The following is a 26,391-nucleotide window of genomic DNA, read 5'->3' as shown; positions in this document are numbered from 1 at the left end:
CAAAGCATTGTCTCACTTTCTCCTCAATACTGACCATACACATACCAAAACTGAACTGTATGTATATATATATATATATATATATATATATATATATATATATATATATATATATATATATATATATATATATATATATATTTATTTATTTATTTATTTATTTATTTATTTATTTATTTAAAGCAACATAAAGCATCAGAGTACATGAGGTAATAATGGTTGAGCAGTAATTTACCATTTATTATCACAGTAACTATCTGTAATGGGTACATAAAGTAAATTACTGTAATTTATTCTTTGCACTACAAAATTTCATACAAATCCTGCTCCTTTTACAGTAAAATACTGTTTCCTTTTATTACAGCAAAACACTGGCTATTTTACAGTTATTTACTGCATAATCTACAGTAAGGGTTAACAGTGTGTTTATTCCTTTATTAAGTTGTTCATGGTCATGTTTACTTTCATTGTTTCATTTAGGGAAACTTCTGAGGTAAATAAATTATATATCTGAACTTTACCAATACATCTAGATAAAATTCTGTGCTTCCCACCTCCAGTCACAATGACTTCTGGGACTTCCAGAGTGAGTTCGGTGCTTAAGTCTGCAACGGTGCTTCCTCGATATCAAGAACACATCCAGGAAGTTTCACGTGTCCTCCGTACTTGCGGTCTTGAGTATTGGAACTGTATTTAAGCAGCTTATGATGACGTTGCACAAGAACCGCTGAAGAATGCATATTGAGAAACAGCAGTCTTCTCTAGTAGTCTTGAACACCTTAATTAGTTGGATCAGCTGTGGTTAATTAGGGTTGGAGTAAAACTCTGCTGAGCTGCAGCCCTTTAGGAATCCAGTTTAAGACCCATGTGCTAACTCATCAGCCATGTGAGGGGTGCTAAAACTCTGGTAAATATAATAAAATTTGGTAAAAATACAGTGGATGCAGCTTTAGCAATTTATTGTCATACAGAAATATCAGCTTTTTAAATCTACACTTAAAGTACACTGAACCTCAACTGTGATCAAAAATGTCATGCTCCTCTCCTCAAAAACAAACAAAAAAACCCTTCACTAAATAATAAACATTTAATTAAATAATAAATAAACAATAAAAAAACTAACAAACCATAAATAAACAAATAAATAAATAAATAAATAAATAAATAAGTAGTAGAAGAAGGTCATTTTATTTCAATGCTCCCCCATTTGCATCATCTGTCATCAGATAGGAAAGAATATGCTAGGTCCTTGATAGGATAATTACTGGGGACCTAGCATATTACCTGCTTACCTATCTAATGACAGAGAAGGCAAGTGGGGGAGCATTATTTGGGAACAGTATTATGGACTGTCTTTGTCAAGCTAGAATAGTCATTGAATGCATTTTTGGCAGACTAAACACATGTAGCATTGATTTATAATTACTGTGAGGGCAACAAGGAGATGCTGGATGAGAAAACAGCCATCAAGGCAATTCAGTGTGACAAAAACAACCAGCCAGACAAACAGACTCATTTCAAAAGTGACTGCATGACAGTACAGGAAAGAGGGTCAAGTCTTTACTGAATTCCTTGATTTATAAAAGAGACTTCTCTCTGTTTGCCACTGAGACAAAATTGCTCTCTAGAATATGTGTGTGTTTATGTGTGTTATATGCAACTCATACTTGCTCAAAATGTGATCCTGAACACGTTAAAAGTGTAAGCTATATGTGTTTGATGTGTTTGTCATGTAATTGAGTTTGTATGGACCCATAGTTCACAGTAATCTGTCTAAAGGTAATCAATCATTCAGAGATCAGATTTATTTTGATTGCCTTGTGTTTTAGGATTTGTAATAATTTATAATGATGAGTTTGGGGTGACGCGGAGGCGCAGTGGGTAGCATGTTTGCCTCACAGCAAGAAAGTCACTGGTTCGAGCGTTGACTGGGTCAGTTGGCATTTCTGTGTGGAGTTTGCATGTTCTTCCCATGTTCCCATGGGTTTCCTCTGGGTTTCTCCCACAAGTCCAAAGACATGTGGTATAGGTGAATTGGGTATGCAAAAAGCTTACCATAGTTTATGTGAGTGAATGAGTATGTATGGGTGTTTCCCAGTGATAGGTTGCAGCTGGAAAGGCACCTGCTGCGCAAAACATTTGCTGGATAAGTTGGCGGTTCATTCCCCTGTGGCGACCCCAGATTAATAAAGGGCCTAAGCCGAAAAGAGAATGAATGAATGAATGATTGAATAAATGAATGATGCGTTTGTTATTTTAAAAACACTGTCTTGATGCATTTAACCATGGTAAGCGTTCTAGAATGTCCCTAAAAGAAGGGTTATATTATGTGAGAGAGAAAGCAGAAGAGAATTAGCAAATTTAAAATCATAAGCACCAAAAAGCACTTTTGCTTTGAAAGACCTCATTAAAACCATCCACATCATCTTGCAAAACAACTAAAATAGAACAGGCAAGCGACACTCAGTGTTCCTTAAAAATACATCATTTTGTTGATTGCGCAAAATAAATGTTTTTTAGATCACACATAATAATAAAGTTTGCCACTCTCTATATCATCTTAGTATATAGTTACTGTATGATTTTAGAGAAGGGTTTGCATACATGTTCTCTGGTTGTTTGTCGGTCTGCAGTGTCTGTGTTTATATAATGTGTTCAGGTCTCGCAACACAATAGTGAGTGCAGAGTAAGCAGTAACTTCACCAGCTGCTCCCTGCTTCATTGGTGTGAACGGAATATGCCAGTGCTTTGGCACAATACACTGCTGCCTCTCCAGTCTGGGAACTGGAGGCTAACAACAGCTTTTTTCTTTCATTTTCTTTCTCTCTTTTTGGCATCCATTCCACAGCATGGGGTCAGGGAGCAAGATAAAATTTGCTGTATGTGAGGTGCTGCAGTTCGCCAGTTTTTGCGTTCCTCTTTTTATCATAATGCAACGTTTTGCCCGAATAGTAGCTCGAGTGAAAAGCCAACTTCAACCATCTGGTGGGAATTCTACTACAGCGTATTGGCTAATTGTGGCTTCATCTGTGGCCTATGTAACAACAATGGCAATGTTGATATGGCTGCCTATGAAGTACATGGTGTTCACGAAGAAGAGGGTACTGGTTGGACGAAAGAAGTGGTGAGAGTGTGGCTTTTTTTCTGGGTTTTATGCAACGTAAAATTAGTTTTACAGAGAACCATGACAAAAAAAACAACATAAATTACATTGTAATGAAATGATGCTGTTGTACTTAAAGTAACTTGGAGAGCCATGTAAATGTTATAATAAGCAATTTAATGATTATATGAAGTACAACGATAGTAACATTACTTACACCCCTATTTGTGTTATAGTAGCACTTTGTTGGAGTTCTGATAATACAATATTAATTTAACATAGATTTTTTACTTAAAAAGACTTTGCTATTGCTATTACATAAAATACTTATATGTTAATTAAACTTAAATGGTTAATTTTAGCCAATGATCATCAGCTGTCATTTGTAAAAAAAAAACAGCCACATTTAAATGAATAATTAGTATTCTGGATCTAATAACTGTTCTGGGATTAATTTGTTATTAATTAAATGAAATTTCAATATGAAAGCTTAGCATACCTTTTTTTTCCTTTTAGGAGACCTGTTGCTTTGGCCTATGTGCTTCTTTCAACATTGCCCTGTTTTGCCTTTCTTATAGCCAGCTCTGAGGTAAATTCATGGAAAAGAATTGATTTAAATTTACAGTGTTGAGTATTAAAAAACAGCCGCATTTTTATCCTTTGTTGTCTTGATTTTATGTATGCATGTTGCTTACACATTGTACATAAATGTTTATTTGACTATTGAAAATGATTAAAGGAGAAAAGGTAAATGTTATGATCCTTGGTAAAAGAAGGATCTTTTGAATTCACCACTGGTTTGAGTTATCTTTCTATGTACTATAATGACTATAGGTTGCTTATCTTATTTTGTTAACATAAGTTTGTAAGTGTCTGTATGTGTGTGTGCGCGTGTCTATACAAAAGCATTAGCAAATAAACTATTAACTCACTAAAATTCATTTGACATAAATCAGTATTATCATTTAGACAACACTGAAAAAAAATATTCAAAGATGATTTCTTGAATTTACTAAAATAGTTTAAGTTAAGTTGTTGTAAACAATTTGTTTGGGCTGAATTTAAACAAACAAATTAAATTAAACATTACTAAATTTGTTTGCTTAAATTCAACACAAATAAATTGTTTGCACCAATTTTGCAGACAACATTTTTTTTCAGTGAACCTTTACAGTACTTTACAGTTTGTGCCTCATGGTTATTAACTTCAGCTAATCTTCAACATTTTTGCCTTTAAACAGACTGTTTTGTGACAGATGGTATTCAGTCCTTATTCATTTGTATATTATCTGCAAACAGCAACTGACCGAAGCATAGCTTAGACAAAAATGTAATATTATTAAAGGCACAATATGTAAGATTTGCTGATAAAGGTTGCTTGATCAAAACAATACCAAAGATGTAGCATGATAATGCCATAGTGAGGACTGTGGAATCATGGGAGTTGTATTCACCTCCACAGCCTATGAAAACCCTTCAGACGGGACTCAGGCAGAAATCATGTTCATGGAAGAGGTAATAAATTTAAGTTTTATAAACAATATTATTTGGTCATTTAAATTAGCATAATATTATTTTACTATAGTAAAATGGGCAGAGTGATGACAAATTAAAGCTGAACTCGTACAGCACACTTTATTTGTCAAGTGCAAAACACAGAGCTGCTTAACATGGTTGAAAGTAACAATCATAAAAATTCATTTGACTGTGCTGAAGTTGTTATACTGCTATACGCAACAACTTGCTGAATAACAGGAAACCTTAGCTGCACATTGCAGTTATCTAGATCATTATTAGAATTTCATATAAAGGCATCCAAACAGGTGCTTATTTGTCTACTAAAATATGCTGGATCAGCATTTCTCTTTTGTCTGTATGCTTGTCATAATCTCTTGCCGTTTTAAAATAATGACAATACTGATACTCATATCACTTTAATTTGTAAAACCTTCTATCATATTATAAGCTATCTTTATTTACTTTTATTAAGTTATTTTTAGTGACAATGGCCACAGCAAACGATAATGGTTGAGTCGCCTGCTTGATGATATGATTAGTAGGTTTGTCATATTCTATCGATTAGATGACATCATTGACTGCAATACATGGACTGACAAATTTAACCATTGTTGAAAACAATATACATATAAAAAATATGTGTTTTAGTGTTTTTGGTCTATTTTAATGCAAGTATTTTTACATATTGTGCCTTTCTGAAAGTTCACAGTAACGAGTGTTGCACACAGGTGTCACTCATTACCACTAAAAGATAACTGTTTCCACTGTTTATACCGCTTCTTTCCTCTCTGGTAGTAACAGCAATAAAATAAATACAGATAAGTTGCTAGGTGCTTGCAAGACCTAGTCAAATTTTGATATCGACAAATTAAGATATTTTAGATCAAATCTGAGAGCCCTTAACTTCTATGAACATCAATGGTACAAAAAAAGAACATAACACACACACACACACACACACACACACACACACACACACACACACACACACACACACACACACACACACACACACACACACACACACACACACACACACACACACACACACACACACACACACACACACACACACACACACACACACACACACACACACACACACACACACACACACACACACACACAGTCGTCTGACATCAAGTAGGTGGCTGGCTGGGCCATGAGGCATTTCTCTGTGGATTTGGCACACCATCTAATATGAGAGGAGAGTGAGAATGATGGAGAGAGTAGGGGCTTGGAGCAAATGCCTTTAACACAGAGATTATCATTTCTAATTTGACAATTTATTTATTTATTTATTTATTTTTTGCTGAGCTATAAATAAGCAAACTGAAATTGAAATGTTTAAATTAAATGTTTGTAAATTAATCTGATTTTTAAAAATATAAATAATGTCACTCAATGGATAGATTATGCAAAAAGCATTAGCAAGCAAATCAGGCAAAAACGCTTGTAATTCTGTTATAAATTAGATTGTTTTTACTGTAATAAATTCATTTCTAAAATGTAAAAAAATATTGTAATATTTAATATAAAGCAACATTTTCTAGACATTTTTTAATCATAAATAAATAAAGTAGGAATATATCCATGGCAACTTTATTTACCTTCGGCCCACTAGCTTTAATCGATTTTGGTTATTGGCCCTTCATAAGAAAAAGTTTGGGAACCCCTGCTCTAAAGTGAGTGAAACCACTCGTGCTTTACACAGCCTCGTAAACAACAACAGGACACGGCAGACATGGCAGGACATGGCAGATTCTGCTCTTCTTCTTGGCTTTGTGGCTGTTCATCAAAACGACAACAAGGTTTGCTTAAGCACAGGTCGACATGGCTCGCTATTATATTTTATTATGAAGTAATGTCTTTACTGTGTATTTAAAAATGGCGCTTCCTTCATGTTCATTCTTCCTGCTTGTGCACATGCTAGTGGCATTTCTCTGTAAATCAGTAGTGTTCAGCTGCGCCCCTTTCTAAAACAGATTTACATATTTTCCACAATCACATGATTTGTCTTCTGGCATGGTTGTTTCAGAAATAAAAAGCTTCTCTGCATCAGTTAGGGTTTTTAAACTCACCGGCCACTTTATTAGGTACACCCCTTTTTGCCTTCAGAACTGCCTTAATCCTAATGGCATAGATTCAACAAGGTACTGGAAAATTCCTTTGAGATTTTGGTCCATACTGACATGATCACATCACACAGTTGCTGCAGATTTGTCAGCTACACATCTATGATGCGGATCTCTTGTTCCATCACATCCCAAAGGTCCTCTATTGGACTGAGATCTGAGGACTGTAGAGGCCATTTGAGTACAGTGTCATTGAGTACTTGAACATTGTGATGTTAAAAAAAAACAGTCTGAGATGATTCACATTTTATGACATGGTGCGTTATCCTGCTGAAAGTAGATGTTTAGAGTAGATCAGAGGATGTTTACACTGAGGTCATTGTTGCATAGTTAGTTAATCATTATCTTGAGTTTAATAAGAGTAATGTTTTAATTTATACAAATAATAATTAAAGAGCGCAGGTCACTTTAAGTGTTCGGAAAATGTGTGACGACGTGAATGTTAGACTGGATCACAAGTTTTGGTGAGTGTGAGTGTGAGTGTTGTGAGCAGAAAAGGTGAAGGACACCAATCAAAAGTATATAAGTTCTATGACATTTCATTTCAGTTTTACAAACATAACAGTCATAAAGGGATGGACATGATCAGCAACAATACTCAGGTAGGCTGCGGCGTTGACATGGTGCTCAATTAGTACTAATGGACTAAAAGTTTGGCAAGAAATTATCTCCCATACCATTACACCACCACCAGCAGCCTGAACTGTTGATACAAAGCAGGATAGATCCATGCTTTCATGTTGTTGATGCCAAATTCTGATGCTACTATTCGAATGTTGCAACAGAAATTGAAACTAATTAGACCAGATAAAGATTTTCCAATCATCTATTGTCCAATTTTGATAAGCCTGTGCAAATTGTATCCTCAGTTTACTGTTCTTAACTGACAGGAGTAGTCTTTTGCTGATGTTACCCATCCGCCTCAAGGTTCCACCTGTTGTCCGTTCTGAGATGCTCTTCTGCATACCTTGTTGTAACAAGTGGTTATTTGATTTACTGTTGCCTTTCTATCATCTGGAACCAGTTTGGCTATTCTTCTCTGACCTCTGGCATCAACATGGCATTTACGCCCACATAACTGCTGCTCACTGAATATTTTCTCTTTTTCGGACCAATCTCTGTAAACCCTAGAGACGGTTGTGCAAAAAAATCCCAGTAGATGAGTAGTTTCAGATTGCACCTTGTATTCAAAGTCCAAACTGGAGGTTTGTATCTACTAGCTATTTTGTAACTCAACTAAAGTTGTTAATTTGGTTGCTTCACATGTTCTTAAGGCAGAGCATAGTTAGTAGGTCATAATCTCTCCATAATGTGTAGTTTATATACTCAATACTCAATACTAAGCCTTCATATTGTTATATGGCACTAAAATAATTTTGCATTTATATAGAGTATGTTGCTTTAGGAAAACCACAAAATAATCTGAACAACTGTCCAAAAAATGTGCAGGTTACAATGTTTTATAGTACATTACAGAAAAGTCACTGAAAACAGATGACGAGGCATATATATATGCATCACGAGACATCAAAGCATATTAAATGAACGTGAAGTTATTAAAACACTCCCTATTCTTTGGCTTAGTCCCTGATTTATTAGGGGTAACCACAGCGGAATTAACCACCAGTTACTCTTGCATATGTTTTATGGGGTGGATGCACTTTCTCATTCACACACATACTCATACACTACAGCCAATTTAGTTTATCCAATTCACCTGTACCACATGTCTTGGATTGTGAAGGAAACCAGAGTATCTAAAGAAAACTCATGTGTACACAAGGAGAACATGCAAACTCCACAAAGAAAAGCCACCAAGCCAAGCTAGGACTGAAACCAGCAACCTTCTTGCTATGAGACAACAGCACTGACTACTAAGCCACTGTGCTGCCTGTTATCAAAACATTAAAGATTACATTATTTTAATATTATACAAATAAATGAAAAAAGAAACATAGAAAAATGAAATCATGAAGAAAATCTAATTTTAATTCAGGGATACAAACAAATCACTCAAGTCAAGTTAGGTTTTGCTTTATTGTCTCATGTTTAAGGTTAATGAAAACAAGTAGTGCAACATGATTTGTGGTACATTTACACATAAGAAGAGAGAGAGTTTTTACAGGTGGTTTGTCAAGCCTACTTACACACAGACATGCATAATATTTTTTATAGAGATATAGAGTGATTTTAAGAAAGTGTCTGCTGTAAATGCCAAATTGGTGCAAGAGTCTGTTAAATTGTGAGAGATATGTACGAGTGTTAAAGTCTCAGAAAGATGAAAGAGTCTTATAGAGATGAAAGAGTCAGAGGGAGTAAGATGATTGGAGTTAAAACTCCAATAAAGCCAAGCTCCAATATAGCTACAGTATAGCCAAGTGGGCTCTAATACTCTGAAACCTACTTCCTGATGGCAAGAGCTGGAAAAGACTGTGGAAAAAATGACTGAAGCATTGTGAAAGGAAAACTTCCTTAATAGAAGGAAGAAAAACTGACAGACAAAATGTGAGATTTGGCGGGACATAAAAACAAAATAAATGTAAAAAATCTATGAGTACAGGGAGATGAAGGACCTGAAAACATGTGGTTTCAGTTGTGGTTTTCTTAAACAGAAGAAGTAGTGATTTCTAAATTTACTTTGAGTGGTATTTGTAGCAAACAATGCAACAAATATTAATTAATGTGTTCCTCATGACTATTATAGTTTTTTTGTTCCTTTAAAATAAACACATATTCTAATTTTGCTGCAGCACATTATAAAAAGGCGAAACAGTAAAACATTCACCACTTTGTAATGCTGCCATTTTCACAACACTTAAAAGACATTTATGGATTGAAGACACCAAGTGATGAAGTGTTTCAGATGTATTTCTGTCCCATTCTTCCTGCAAACAAGTCTTAAGTTGGGCAAAAGAACGGGGTCTTCATTATTGCAATTGCATTTTAAAATGCTCCATACATTCCCTATTGCAGACGGATCAGGACTGCTGGTTGGCCAGTCAAGAACTTGTATCATTTTGCTCCATAACCAGGACTTTGTAATGTGTGCAGAATGTGGTTTTGCCTTCAGTTGTCGATAATAAGACTCCATCTTGCGCTGTAAAATCTATACCTACTTTTTAGCATTAATGGTGCCATCATATGCAAGTTACCTTTGCCAAGGGCACTGACGTAACACCATATCATGACAGATCCTGGATTTTGGACTTGTTACTGGTAACAGTCTGGAGGATCCTTAACTTCTTTGGTCCTGAGGACAAGGCATCCTTTTCTCACAAAAATAACCAAAATACTGATTTATCTGATCACAGTACATGTTTCCACTATGCTTTGGAGGTCCATCCCAGATGCCTCCAAGCCTCACTGCTTTTACCTTAACCATGTGACATCTAGTAGAAGATGGCCAGCAGATTGCAGGCTTTTGCTGGGTTGGTGAACATGCAAAATTTCACATAAATAAAGATGGTGCAAGGCCACTGACTGCCTTAAAAATAAACGTCAAAAGTTTAAAAGCTAAACTTTAACAGGGAGCCAGTGGAGGGAGTAGAGAATGAGTGTATTGTATTCATGTTTCCAACTGTTTTAACATGTGAGCAACAGCATTTTGTACAAGTTTTAGATGATGAAGACAAGCTTGGCTAACTCCAACAGAAAGTGCAGTGGTACTGTAGTCAAATAACATAATGATCCTAACATGCTAAAAACCTGTTTAAGCACCCTAGATAGAATAATGTTTAATGGACAGTTTGTTGGTATCAACTGCTGGAACACCTATGAAAGGAGAGACAGGGACACTGGTTTAAACACAGTTAAGGGCTGAGAGGGAGAACATCTTTCAGAATAATTAAAAGTACTGTCAGTGGCCTGACAGATGTCACCTTCTTAACAAAATAAAGGAGGAACTCTCCACAGGTTGATTCTGACACATGTTCTAAAACAGTGTTACAAGTGTTTATAACAGACTTGATTGTATTAAATAACACCCTAGGATGATTACTGCTGGATGAAATAACATTTTACAAATAATAGCATGGCGACGCAGTGGCGCAGTAGGTAGTACTGTCGCCTCACAGCAAGAAGGTCGCTGGGTCGCAAGTTTGAGCCTCGGCTGGGTCAGTTGGCATTTCTATGTGGAGTTTGCATGTTCTCCCTGCACTCGCATGGGTTTCCCCCGGGTGCTCCAGTTTGCCCCACAGTCCAGGTGCTCTGATTTCCCCCACAGTCCAAAGACATGTGGTACAGATGAATTGGGTTGGCTAAATTGTCGGTAGTGTATGAGTCTGTGTGTGTGTGTGTGTGTGTGTGTGTGTGTGTGTGTGTGTGTGCGAATGTTTCCCAGAGATGGGTTGTGGCTGGAAGGGCAGCCGCTGCATAAAAATGTGCTGTATAAGTTGGCGTTTCATTCTGCTGTGGTGACCCCGGATTAATAAGCCGACAAGAAAATTAATGAATGAAATCATGGCATTTGGCTACTTTTACCGCATTGTTGTAATCAGAAAGGCTGCCCCTAATATACCCACTGAAACTTGTCATTTCTTGTAGTTTCTTTTGGACCTGCACTCTCCCTGAATACAGTGCCATCTAAGGGCATGGGGGTGTAATTTAACCAGGTCTTTTGTTTGGGTTTAGTGGATATGCTCCTAAATAGTGCAACACAATCTAGATACCCATAGCAGGTGTAGTGAAAATCAGATAAAAAGTCCTCTAGGAACAGGGCAAAAGTCCACTTGTTCTGTGTAAAGAGTACAGTTCATAAAAGACAGAAGTGTCAGAAAGACAGAAGTGTCACTTATTTCTCAGAAGATTTTGCTAAGATTTCTCTATTTTTTCTTTTAATGTATGCACTGCTGGTTTAAATTGCACCTGGAGCTTAAAACACACTTATTATACTTAATAATTATTTTAATACACTTTTTTTGTCATACTCACTTAAATAGTATTTCTGTTCTCTTTTTGTTATACACTGCTCAAAAATTATAGGAACACTTTGACACTTTTTTTTACGTCTACATTCTCAGCATGAACCTGCTTTTATCTGTGAAAGTACAGGGTGCCAGTTACGGACCAGCCAATTCTGATGTTCAATGGCAAATGCATTTCAATCTCTATGGTGCCAGAAAGTTAGCAAAGGGCCTGCTAGAAAATGTTTGACATTAGGCCACCCTCATGATGCCTGTTTCAGATTTTTTTTTTTTTTGCAACCCATATCAAACACACCTGCCTGTAATTATCACGTGGTGTTCAGGTCCTAATTAATTGGTTCAGGTGTGTTTGATTTGGGTAGCAACTGAAATCTGCAGGAAGGTGGCTCTCCAGGAACAGGGTTGGCCACCCCTGTTGTAGGGCTCTGGAAGTGGTCACTCTGCTAATGGGTTAAGGATCTTCTACAGCCCTGTCTAGTTCTTCCAGAGTAACTGCGTGTCTCCTGGAATCTCTGCTATGCTCTTGAGACAGTTCTGGTAGACACAGTAAACCTTTTGGCAACGGCATGTATTGATGTATTGACTTTGTCTCTCACCACAAAGAATTTCATGTCTGCAGTTTAATAAAGACAGGACAGTGATTATCACCTCACAGACACACTCTCAGTTCTGTCTCTCTCAAGTCCAAATCTGCTTTAATAAGAGTGGGACAAGATTGGCTATTCGGTAAAAAAGAAGTGACATTATGAAACATAAAACTGAATATCATGTCATGTCATTTTCATCTGCTCATCCGGGGCTGGGTCGCGGGAGCAGCAGTCTTAGGAGAGAACTCCACACTGCCCTCTCCCTGACACTTTGTCCAGCTCCTCTGGACGGATCCTGAGGCGTTCCCAGGCCAGCTGAGTGACATAGTCCCTCCAGCGTGTCCTGGGTCTTCCCTGAGGCCTCCTCCCATTGGGACATGCCTGGATAATCACAGATGTGCCCGAGCCACCTCGGCTGACTTCTCTCAATGTGAAGGAGCAGCAGCTCAACTCAGACCTCTTCCCGGGTGACAGAGCTCCTCACCCTATCTATAAGGGTGCACCCTGCCACCCTGCAAAGGAAACTCATTTTGGCTGCTCCCAGTATTCAAGATCTTGTCCTTTGGGTCATGACCCAATCCGCCTGTCAACCTTACGTTCCATTCTTCCTTCGTGAACAAAACCCCAAGATACTTGAACTCCTCCACCTGGGGTAAAGACTTTCCTCCAACCTGGAGATGGCAAAACACCTTTTTCCAGTGGAGCACCATGGCCTTGGACTTGTAGGTGCTGATTCTCCTGCCAGCCGCGTCACACTTGGCAGCAAACCAGCCCAGTGCACGCTGAAGTCCATGTTTGATGAGGCCAACAGGACAACATTGTCTGCAAATAACAGAGATGTAATCCAGTGGTCCCTGAACCGGATCCTCTCCACCCCTAGGCTGCACTTTGAAATTCTGTCCATAAAAAATTATGAACTGAATTGGTAACAAAGGGCAGCCCTGGCCAGAGCCTGTAATGCACTGGAAACAAGTTTGACTTGTTGCCGGCAATGGGAACCAAACTCCTACTTTGTTCATACAGGGACGAGACAGCCCCTAACAAAACGCCCCTGACCCTATACTCCCAGAGCACCCTCCAGAGAATGCCACAAGGGACATGGTCGAATGCCTTCTCCAAATCCACAAAACACATGTAAACTGACTTGTTGCCGGCAATGCGAACCAAACTCCTACTCTGTTCATACAGGGACGAGACAGCCCCTAACACAACGCCCCTGACCCCATACTCCCAGAGCACCCTCCAGAGAATGCCACAAGGGACATGATCGTGGTCCACAAAACACATGTAAACTATAACTCCAACTCCATGTAAAAATCTATCCATAAAGGTAGAAGTATCTTTGAATACTAGTATCTCAGCTTTCCTTGTATATTCTGTTTGTTTATTGCAACCAAGTTAATTAATGTGTTTTTAAGGCAAGGCAAGTTTATTTATAAGTGCTTTACATTAACAGGAATAAAAGAAACATGTTTAAGCAAACTTTCACTGAACTCTTGGAGTTTCTAATTCATATGATCCTAAAGTTCTGCGTGATCTGTTAGAGACAAGTAATGAAACTTGTAGTAAAATTAGCTCAGTTTATTAATAATAATGATCAAAATTAGCGAGTTATTATTAATTACTAATATTACGAATTAACTTACTGTTAATTTTACCAAATAAATATAACCAGACCTCACCCGCTCGTCCGAGCGGACTCTGTAATGATCCATTTATTCAGAAAGGGAATTATAACTACTCCTTGTGAAGTAGATTAATCATTTGTACGTTTTGAAAAACTTAATAACAGCTTGTAGCAAGAAATTGATTGTTTAAGTGACTTTCTCTGTGAGGCAAGCAAAAAACAGTCCAACGTGATTATAATGGGATTTATTGACTAGTCTGACATATAACAAACAAAAAGAAAACTAGCGAGGAAATGAAGAGATTAGATAAAAGAATGGCAAATATACCTCATCTACCTCAGTTCCACACTCAGTTAACTATTCAGTTAACTTAACGCATAATTAAATACGTGGATTTAGTGGGTATTTCTGTCTCGCTTTGTGCGAGTTTCTCTGCTGCGCTGGAGGATGGAGTCCTTTGATGTCCTTTCTGGAGGTGTGGAACTTGCGATGCAGGTTGAAGGGTACGTGAGGTGCAAACTTTAAACTGAGTTTACTTTGCTGGTAAAATAAGACAAATGTGGACTCGAGCGTGTCACGCAGGTACAGAAATGCGGTTTGCTCCCTCAAGTGGGGCACCTCTTGAAGAGTTTCTTTCGGACCTTTCTGTGCAGATCTGTGGGCACAAATGGGTTTTAACTGTGGTGGCAAGTCACACCCATTTTCTATTGACTGACCAATGGTTTCCTGGCAAAATTTGAGCGGGAGATTTTCTTTGTCTCTGGACCGCTAATATGCAAAATAAGGGTCCGCCTGAAAGCATAAGAAGAGACATTAACATAGATCATTAAAGAATGTAAGCCATATAAATTATGATCATGCCTCCTAGATCATGAGCTGTAGGATTGTGTACGCAACAGAATGATACCCGACATGACACTTTAAGAATACGTAAACATGATTCAGCCATTCTTAGCTTGTTGTCTAGTGTCTTAAAAAGGGCATACAGATATATATATATATATATATATATATATATATATATATATATATATATATATATATATATATATATATATATATATATATATGAAAGAAAAGTCAGAAATGAAATACAAAGTTTACAAACACATAACATTTGTTTTTAGGCTGATTCAGGAGTTCTGAGTGTATTTTAATGTCGGAACCCTTGTGTTTGTGTCCTTGTATGTGTGTGTGTGTCTCAGGAGGAAGGGGGGAAAGGGATTCCTTTGAAGCTCGGACAGAGAGCGAGTTAAAGTCACAAAATCAATACAGAATTTTATCTCCAGACTGTACATTACATACTTTAAAAACTATTTTGAATGTAACTGGGAGCCAGTGTAAAGACCTGAGGACAGGTGTGATGTTCTCTGATTTTCTGGTTCTGGTCCTGGCTGCAGCAGTCTGGATGAGCTGCAAAACATGAACAAGTTTCTCTTAAGTCTTCACTGAGTACTAAGCATCTAATTCTCACAATGTTTTTGAGATGATAGTATGCTGATTTAGTTAGTTTTGACATGACTACTGAAACTCATATCTGACTCCAGAATCACACCAAGATTCTTGACCTTATTTTTTGTTGTTTGACCCTTAGAGCCAAGGTACGCATTCATCTTGAGAATAACATCTCTGTTCCCAAATGCAATGAATTTTTACTGACATAGTAACCTCTCCCTTCAAGAAAAGATCTGAACCATTTGAGGACCATCCCAGATAGCTCAACCCAGTTTTCCAGCCTATCAAGAAGTATGCTATGATCGACAGTGTTAAATGCAGCACTAAGACCAAGTAATACCAGTACTGTTTGTTTGCCAGAATCTGTATTTAGCCGGATATCATCTGTACTATGATGTGCTCTGAAACCAAATAGGAAATTGTCTAAACATCTCTTGGAGCTTAAGAACTTGTTAACCTGGCTTAAAACAACAATTTTAATAATTTTGCCAATGAAAGAAAGATTTGAAATAGGCCTGTAATTGCTAAATAGGGTGTCATCCAGTTTGCTTTTTTTTGCAAGAGTTTAACAATGGCAGTTTTAAGTGAGTTTGTGAAAGTCCCTGAAAGAAGTGAAGCATTTACCACTTTTAGGAGATCCATTTCTAAGCAGTTGATCACTGTTTTGAAGAATGACGTGGGGAACATGTCAAGACTGTAGGTTGATGTTTTCATAATTTGCACATATATCTCACATATATCTCCTCTAAGATCTCTTCTAAGATTTTTACCATCAGTTGCCATGAAGTCAGACATACATGTGAGTCTCTCTACCATTGCACAGAGTGTGTGTTATTTAAGTTGCTGTTTATAAGGTTTGAAAAGAAACTCTGTGTATGTTGCCATGCTGAGTCAGCTCAAAAGTGTTAAAATAGTCACAAGTTAATTTACAGTATTGATTTCTGGATTATCAATGTAAATATTCAAATCCCCAGCAATAGCAAATAGCCTCATTCAGGACTGCTGCACCACACCTGTCATCTAGCCAAGTTTCACTTGAAAGCATAAAAATTTGTGTTGATAAAATCATTGACTAGAAGTGACTTGCTGTTAAGTGTTTAAAAGTGTTAACTTAACAGTTTTATCTATTTTTCCTACAGTAGTCTCAGATCTACATTTGATAGACTCTAGATTTGAAATATTTGCTCTATGATTTGAAGAGGCGTTTGATTTGCTGTCATGTAACACAACACATATATGGGTAGAGAAAGCTACAGGCACACTGGGCTCCCGCTTGTTCTGTAAACATTTGATTGAGATACTGTTATCTAAGCAGGCACCTAACCCACATCAATGACAGTTGTTTTGTTCACCAGCTGAAGATGGGGCTTTGTTTGAGCCCTGGTGGTGTGGCAAGAGCCGGTGGGCTCTTCCAGGTGGGCTCAGAGGTGGTTGTAGGGCAAGCCGCTTTTTGGTTGATAACTGGGGACTTGCAGCAATGGAGTTTGAAAGTTGAAGCAAACACCAGTTATTCCATCTTCCAAAATTTAAGAGAGCAAGGTGACAATGAGAGTGTGGCTCTGAAGTTTTTAACTGCTGAAATATATTGTCCTGGCTATTTTCCTGAAGATCATCGATAAGTGCTGAAACTTGATGCTGTTCAGACGTCTCTGTGGTGTGATCACATGTGATCTGTGTTGAGCTCAGTGTGCTGAGTGCAGGCGGCAGTGTGTCCTAGAGTAGTCGTTGTGGCTGCGCAGCATTATCACTGTCCTTGTGAGATGCGACAGCCCCAAGTCCACTCAGGAGCTGATTTGAAGTCCTGTGGTCAGTTGGACATTAATAGGGATGTGTGTGTCATTTGGGTTGAGTTCAGTGAAGGAAAAAAATAGACATTGTCCTTTAGCACTTTGTTTGTTTGGATGGAGGCTGTCGAATGTAAACCGTTGTCTTTGATTCCATAAGATATTGAATTTGTCAATCCTTTACTGTTACATGCTTTTTGCAGCCATGCATTTAGGCCAAGAAGCTGTGAAAACATATTTGTCCCTTTTGATGGGAGTGGTCCAATGATGAACAGTGAATTTTCAATCTTTTGACTGTTTCTAAGGCCCCGTTTACATTAATGCATTTTAGTTTGAAAACGCATAAGTTTTGCTACGGTTACACCATCCGTCCACACTACGAGTTTTCGAGCGCCGACAACGGAGCGTTTTGGAAATCCTGGAGAGCCCGTTTTCATTCTAAAATGCTGCTGCTCTCTCTCAGTGTGGATGAAGGAAAATGGAGACATCTGAAATCGGAGGCGGGGCTGCCGAGATTCGCCAGCTGATTGGGGGTTTTGTGTCATTGCGTATCCTTTCCTTATTCATCAAGCCCCTATCACATGATTATACCAGAAGACCAGCCTTCACTGTAAACAACAACATGGAAACAGAAATGGGACTGTTGTTTGCACTTTTGTCTATTTTAGGCGCCATTGTGCTGTTAAACTCTGCCTTTTTTATTACAGCAGCTGCATATTTGCTAGAATGCGCATGTCCAAAGTGCGCGAATGGTCATGTGATATACGTTTTTGTGGGATAGTGTGGACGGAGATATGTTCAGAAATGCTAGGTGAAGCGTGAGTGTGGAGGCGGATCGTTTTTGATCTAAAACGCCATTTTCAAACTAAAACGCACCAGTGTAAACGGGGCCTAAGAGCTCACAGAAATCTCTCTTGAGCAGTTTTGACAGCTCCTTCTGAATATCATGCTTGCCCACATGAATGACAATCCTTTTAGCAGTCTTGTGCTTCTTAAAAATTTTCTATCAAAAACTGTTGCTTGAGGGAAGCAGTATGACATTCCAGCTCTGCTCCTAAAATTCCTTATTATTGAATCTCCTACAATCAGTGTTCTTATCTCTGGTGTGATCGGTGCAGAGTGCCTAGTTGGCCTTGAGCCTCCATTCCATGCAGAATTAGCTGCTGAGTCATTTGCTATCTGTCTAATTGCATTTGAGGATTCTTCACCCATATTACTCAAGACTTCATATCTGTTCTAAAGCTGTATTTGAGTCAGAGCTGTTCTTGGGGTAGATGACGCTAATGCATCAGCGTATGATCTTTGAGATCTGACATGAGAGTACACTTTGGTCTCGCACCTTGTTTATGCCATTGGTTATCATGCTCATTTTCATCTGTTTCATTCTGTTTTTCTGTGCTCAAAACAGTAGCTGGAGTAGATCTACAGGAATTACCAGCTGTATGCTGTGAGGGTCCTCAAAGAAGCGGTCCTGTGTGATCCGTCAGTTCTGGTCAGATAGCAAGTAACTTTGTTTTTAAGAACTGCAACCTTTTGTAGAAGTCTGTGGTAGCATGTGCAGCAATGAGATTCTGAATCAATCCGAACCAGAATCATTTTCTGCTGTCTGTATTGTCTTGTTTCAGGAATGTAAGCAGCTGGTAGAAGGAGGATTGTTTAGTCAATAATTCCACTCTTGTTAGTAAACTTTTATTCCAGAAAGTTTGTAGATTTGATGTTTATCTTCAAGCTGTGTGGTTTGAGCATTGTGCTAATAGGCTCAAGTTGTAATTTCCAGATGAACATTTTAGAATTGCAGATGAAATCTTGTATGTTTAAAATGTATAATGTCTGGTACTAAATGAAAGCTAATGACATTTGCAATACATTAGTTAAATAAAAACTACTCTTAAGAACAGTATTCTTCTTGTAACATTTGATGTAAAATAGTTACAAACTCACAAGATATTTCACCATGTGAAATTATCAAGCAGTCTGTCACTGATTTACGCGAGTATGGTATGGGGCAAATTTAGGGCTATGGGGGGAGAGCTGTTGGCATTCACATAATCTCTTTAAGAATTTTTTTTCACTCCTTTATTACATCTGCCATCATTTGCTACTGGTTAACTTGTTCATCCACAGGGGGACTTTATAGTCTTTCTTGTATCATTACTTGTGCCTTGCACAGTTGTGCTACTGGTTCGTTGGCAAACTGGGGAAACTGTCACATTTTGTTCTAACATACTACTTTATTAGGGTCCCCTTTGCATACAAAATGAAAACCCCTGCAAGCTTAAAATGCCATGCCTTTCAAAAAAAAGTGTAACATTTACAGACTCTGAGTTTGACATATGTTCTTTTGTTTTGTGGGTAAAGATGTGACTGAGGAAGAGGATCAGAGCTCTAGAATATATGTGCATGCATAAGCACACACACACACACATTATTGTTGTCATAGTTATTATTACTGTTGTCCTTTTTTACTGTCATTATTACTATCATTATATTATTATCAATGTTGTCACCACTTGCCACTGATAGGTTTCTATATGATTTATTGATAAAAAAGTCTTGTGAGGCAATTAGTTAAATTTTCTCGCTGCAAATCCTGTAAAGACCCATTTTTAGGGGATTCATTCATTCATTCATTCATTCATTCATTCATTCATTCATTCATTCATTTTTTTCCGACTTAGTCCCTTTATCACTCCAGGGTAGCCACAGCGGAATGAACCGCCAATTTATTCGCCAGCAACCCATCTCTTGGAAACATCCATACACACTCATTCACACTCATACACTAAAGACAATTTAGCTCACCCAATTCACCTGTACTGCATGTCTTTGGACTGTGGGGGAAACCAGAGCACCCGGAGGAAAACCCACGTAAACTTCACACAGAAATGCCAACTGACCCAGCCGAGGCTCGAACCAATGACCTTCTTGCTGTGAGGTGACAGCATTACCTGCTGCGCCACCGCATCGCCAGGTGATTAAATAATTCACCACATTTTGTACAGAGTTTCTGAACATCTGCGCACAAATTATTGGTCAAAATAGTCAAATCAATTGGTTCTCTGATATCATGATGGTTTAACCCCCAGAGCCAGTTCTAAATGACCAAACAAAGTGGTGCTTGATATATATATATATATATATATATACACACACACACACAGTTTAAGACAGAATTAAGACATCCTCGCTGTTTTATTTTTCCCCAATTTCTGTTTAATGGAGAGAAGATTGTTTCAACACATTTCTAAGCATAATAGTTTTAATAACTAATTTCAAATGACTGATTTCTTTTATCTTTGCCATGATGGCATAAAATAATATTTCACTAGATAATTTTCAAGACACTTTTACTGCTTAAAGTGACATTTAAGAGCCTAACTAGGTTCATTCATTTATTCATTCACTTGTCAGCTTAGTCCCTTTATTAATCCAGGGCAACCACAGCGGAATGAACCGCCAACTTATCCAGCACGTTTTTACGCAGCAGATGCCCTTCCAGCTGCAACCCATCTATGGGAAACATCCACACACACACACACATATACTACGGACAATTTAGCCTACCCAATTCACCTTTACCACATATCTTTGGACTGTGGGGAAACCGAAGCACCCAGAGGAAACCCATGCAAACGCAGGGAGGACATGCAAACTCCACACAAAAACACCAACTGAGCCGAGGGTCGAACCAGCGACCCAGCGCTGTGAGGCAACAGCACTACCTACTGCGCCACTGCTTCGCCCCTTAACTAGGTTCATTAGGTCATATACAGTTGGTCAGAATTATTAGCCCCCCTTTGAAATTACCTTTTTTTTAAAAATATATTTCCCAAATGATGTTTACCAGAGCAAGAAAATTTTCTCAGTATGTCTGATAATATTTTTTCTTCTGGAGAAAGTCTTACTTGTTTTATTTCGGCTAGAATAAAAGCATTTTTTTAACAGCTATTTTAGGGACAAAATTAATAGCTCCTTTAAGCTATATATATTTTTTGATAGTCTACAGAACAAACCATCATTATACAATAACTTGCCTAATTAGCCAATCCTGCCTAGTTAACCTAATTACCCTAGATAAGCCTTTAAATGTCACTTTAAGCTGTATAGAAATGTCTTAAAAAACATCTAGTCAAATATTATTTAGTCATCATGGCAAAGATAAAATAAATCAGTTAATAGAAATGAGTTATTAAAACTATTATGCTTAGAAATGTGTTGAAACAATCTTCTCTCCATTAAACAGGAATTGGGGAAAAAAATAAATAGGGAGGCTAATGATTCAGGAGGGCTAATAATTCTGACTTGAACTGTATATAGGGAGAATACTACTCTGTCTCATCTGAATGCTTCTCTTGTTCTGGGTCTCTCTATGTGGCCGGTCTTTGATGAGTTGCAGTTGGTGGGGAATGAGGGGACTTAGGTGTTCCTTGTTCCTCTCCAAGATGAAGCTGATAGCTCCTTGGGATGCTCGTCACACCGCTTTGGGTGCAGGCTGGCAGATTATATGTCCACTCAAAAGACTCATGGGCAACACAATTGGATGACAGTCCTACAGTATATGGTCAAGGATTTCCTGTTTCAGGTCCTTATAGGTTGTAATTGGACCAGCGTGGAGAAAAAAGAAGGTGCGCTGAGCCTCACCAGTCAACATCGGGGGCACGACCTGCAGCCAGTCATCAACATTCCATTCTTCATTTTTAGCTGTGGTTTCCAACATTTGTAACTAGAATTCAGTGTCATCATGAGGAGTTAGCTTTGGCAGGGGTAAAATAGCTTGGGCACAAGGAGCTTAGGCACAAGTAGCGAAACACGCTGATTGTTGGCCAGGCACTGGATAGCTCTTGCTCCATCTGGTCCTGACGAGCAGCCAGATGCTTGGCCACTTGCTGCTGGTGGATGCTGACCTCAGTGAGCCACTGGAGAAGATCATCCATCCTGCAGAGGGAAGTAGAACTTGCCTGGAAGAAAAATATTCTTTTATTTTTAATTTTTATAGTTCAATGATGAGTGGGGGTGATTCTTTACTCTTTTGCCCGCATTCTCCACCAATGTAACTGGGTGAAGAATCATAAAACAAGACAAATCTAGTTTAGGGTGGGTTCATTTACAACAGGGGTGAATGAGTGCAAGGTCAGAAGGGGTGCTCTTGTCTATTGGGGTGGTCCGTGCCTGTGAGAAGTGTCTGGGAAGCCGATCAGTCACCAACAGCTGTCTGGAGAAAAGAAAGGGAGAAATGTTTCTGTTCTCTCTCATACAAATACTTTTCCTGTTGTAGTTCTCTCTGTGTGGCTTTGATGAGTTGCAGCTGGTGTTGATTAGTTGGGAACAAGACCCAAGAATGTAATATATATTATTTATCTATTTATTTGTTGTTCTTTTATTTATGCACCTATTTAATGTAGTTACCTTTACTGAAATACTGGCTTTTAAGCACATCAGAAATAACCCTTCACACTATTCTTAACCATTCCCAGAAGCTTTCCTTGGCAACTAAGTTTTTTATCAAGATTTTGTACCCAACATAGTAAAATTGTGCACAAGGATGTGACAGGTAAACCAGATCTATAGGCGCAATCCTCTTGTTTGAGGAGAAGTTGGGCTGACAAGCGAAGTGGTCTAGTGGTCTAAAACAAAAGCAGAAAATAAACATAAGACTAAAAACAAAGATTACACGAAACAAACTTTAAATGAATGCCTGAGTAGGTATAGGTGAATATAATCTGCAACTTTAGAAACTAATGAGTAGAAACATACCAGGCAGTATAATATAAAAGTTGCATTATTATTAGATAATTTAACCATAACAATATCAAGTCTCTTATTACTACAGTTACAGTCACAGTCATAATTTCCCTACACAATTAATTAAGTTTTAGCTGTGTGGATAATTAATAAATGTGTTTGCTTTGTATAGGGGCTGCAAAACAAATATCATCCAGTGATATCATCCAGTGACTCAATGCTTCACGAGATGAAGCATTGTCTATTTTCCCAGCATTCTTGGACACACACACACACACACACACACACACACACACACACACACACACACACACACACACACACACACACACACACACACACATAGCTGTAAAGTATTTTATACAGTTAAAACTGCTTATTACATGACCTCTCCCTACCCCTGCCTCTAAACTGATCCAAAGAATGCCAAAAGACCTTGTTAAGTATAATTTTGATGCATTGTAAAAGCAAAGACTTCATGCATCCTCATAAACCACTGTACAATTAGGTCATACCCATGTCATTATATAAAAACTGTCTTCGTAAACTACCAAAACCAGTACACACACATACACACACTCAAACACACGCAAACACACACACACACACACACACACACACACACACACACACACACACACACACACACACACACACACACACACACACATACACATACACAAAATTGGACATTAAATTAGGTTAAAACTCCAGTTAAACCCCAGAAGTCTTACGCCTTTCCTTCCTTTCTTTAGGTACAGATTAGGCATAATCTGAGGTTGGACACATTTGCTGAACTGCCAGTGTCATTGGTTCTTTTCTCCCTGATCTGCATTGATATAGTGGAAAGAATCCGACATTGCAGACTTACTGGTCAAGGTAAAACAAGATTTACTGCTTTTTAAATCAAATAAATACTTAAAATACTTAAAAAAAAACTATTCTTATAGGGGCCAAGCATCAAATATGTAATCTTGTTTGGCTGTGTGTAGAATTTTTTAAAGTTATCAAACAGAAATGTGACAATATTAACCATGGTAAAATTGCAGTCTCTAATTCAAACATTCCCAGTCGTACAAATTTGTGCTAATTTATGCTAAATAACTTTGAAACTGTAAAGGGGGATAATTTTTTTTTCATTTACAGTTTTTTTTTTTTTTTTTTTTGCTTTGACCTGGTTAAAGAAACTAGGATAAACTTAATTTTCCTCAGTATCCCAGCAGAGCAGAAGACATGTCTTGCAAATGTGTAAACCCTTACTCATTGGATTGACACATTTTTCCCAACATTTTTTAAAACAGTTAACAAGGATGTCATTCAAGCAGTCCAAACCCTATTGTTTTAGCTTTGGTAACCAAACAGAAACCATCTATTCCTAACTATTAGAAACTATCAAGATTAGTATGAAATCTCTAAAGCAACGGTTTGACACTCAAATCACACAAATCTTTAATTAGAAAGCAGTCTGCAAACCTCATTAAAAAGTTCTATATTGATCTTTGCTAGCATGGATGGAGGAGGTCAATACTGGCTATGTATTATACTCCTTAAAGATTTACCTTTATTTTGGTTTACATGTGTTTGCTGCAATATTTACAGTATTTACAGTAATTAGGTTCTTTTTTGTTACAGTATTTCAATTTTCATTCGCAGTTAGAAAAAATGTCATAGATTCAATAAAATTTTAATCAAAGCATTTCTTTTTCTGGATCCAGTTTTTGCAGAAAGTAAAAATTGGCACAGCCTACATTGAAAGACAACAAACAACACTGGCAATAGGCTACAATGTCAAGCAATGGTGCACTGCCTCACAATGAGTTCTGTATTTAGTATTTTGTTGTCTGTTATGTAACACTTGATTGAAAGAGCTCATTTACTTGTTTGCAATTTGTGTTGTTTGAAGGCAAATTTGCTTTTGTTGCATGTTTTAATTGTTTTGGCAGTTAGAGCCTTTTGCAAGCAAAATATGTCATTTTGACCATGAGTGCCACTGTTTAGACCTGTGTGTTGTTAATGTTTTGAAAATGTGGAGTGTCAGTTGATGCTGACATCAAAGCAAACAAGAAAAACTGTAACATATAGACAATTGTAGTGCTGTCGTTTTACAGTTCTGTATGGAGTTTGCATGTACACCATTCACTGCCAGGAGTTAGACTGACAGGTGATCTGACCAATCACAGGAAATATGTTCCTGGATCATGTTCTAACCCTATTTTCCTAAACTTTATCCTCGGACCTGAAAGAGACATGGATGTTGCATGTTTTATTAGACAGGAGAGCAACTGTTTGAATGCTTTTATGATATTTTATATTAATCTAGCTTAAATGTACTTTTCTAATTGTTGTTTTGTCCACACATTTTAACTTGACAAGTAATGTGACCTGTATGAGTATTACATTTATTAGAGCCAAATAATGTCAATTTAAATGATCAAATTACAAAATGTATAACAAAGTAATTTATTGCCTCATCCATGAGTATGATTTCTGCCTGATTAATTTCCATTGGTGGTGTAAGTGAATGTGTCTAAACCATAATTTAACACTTAAACATATTTAGCACGCTCCAGTGGCAAAACCTACATATTGTGCTTTTAAGACATAAAAAAAAAACATTATTTTTCTCCAATGATGCTTTTGTCAGGGTTCTGCCACTCTGGTCTTGTAAATTCTTATTTTAGTGGCAGAGCTCTGACACTACCCATGTCTGGTCCTGTTTCTGTCTCTGTGTGCGCGCGCGCCGTCGTGGGTGTACGCGGAGTGTGCGCGCTGCCGCTTGATGTGGCCGCGCGCTGCGTTCCTCAGACGCGCGCTCTTGAACTAGTGTTTGTTTGTTCTGTCAGCATCGCGCTGCTTTATTCTCGGCGCCTCCGTCTAGTTGGTTTCTGTTGGTTGGCGCTTAGAAAGCATGCGCGTTGCTTATGTGTGAGCGCACGGTAAGGTGTTTATCTATCGTGTGCTCGTGTCTTGCGTTTCTTGTCAAAGCACGTGGCTCGGTGTTTACATTGTGGTCACGTGCTTTTGTCGTGTGCTTCAGTGTTGTGTTTGTTGTCATGAACATGCGGTTAATGAGTTCTCTCATTGGCTGCATGTTCTTGTCCTGTTATGTGAGCGCATGGCTTGTGTTGTCTATCTATGTCATCCGCTCTCCCGTCTATTGTCTTGTCCCACCCTCCTTGTTAACCCATTATTAGTTAATTGTGTTCAAATGTTTTGTTAATTTTCTACAGTTTATAAACCCCTCACATTTGCTGTCCTGTGCCAGTTCGTCATCACATTTCATCGTTTGAATAGTACTGTTGTGTTTCCAGTCCTCATCCTTGCCAGTCTGCCGAGTCCTGTTTGTATGTGAATGTATTTGTTTTGATAATGTTTTCCCCCTCGGGGTAGTTTATTTTGCATTTTATTTTATTTTTATTATTTAATAAATTCCCATTTTTCCTGCACTTGAGTCCTCGCTCCTTTCCCCTCACCAACCCTGACAGTACGAACTGGCCACATTAGAGGACTCAGCGGA

The 26,391-nt window shown here is 38.0% G+C and overlaps 1 protein-coding gene across 1 annotated transcript in view; it reads left to right on the top strand.

Moving 5' to 3' along the window:
* The first annotated feature begins 2,732 nt into the window (after positions 1-2,732).
* The window catches only part of LOC110439952 (transmembrane protein 236-like), a 51,259-nt gene continuing 27,600 nt past the window's right edge, over positions 2,733-26,391 (top strand). The window contains 3 exon segments of the mRNA NM_001440793.1: positions 2,733-3,124; positions 3,620-3,692; positions 23,630-23,753. Of these exon segments, the coding sequence (NP_001427722.1) occupies positions 2,850-3,124; positions 3,620-3,692; positions 23,630-23,753 (472 nt within the window). The 5' untranslated portion in view covers positions 2,733-2,849.

Source organism: Danio rerio, chromosome 7, assembly GCF_052040795.2.
Source record: "Danio rerio strain M-AB ecotype USA chromosome 7, GRCz13ab, whole genome shotgun sequence".
NCBI lineage: Eukaryota > Metazoa > Chordata > Actinopteri > Cypriniformes > Danionidae > Danio > Danio rerio.
This window is presented reverse-complemented; position numbering and strand designations above follow the sequence as displayed.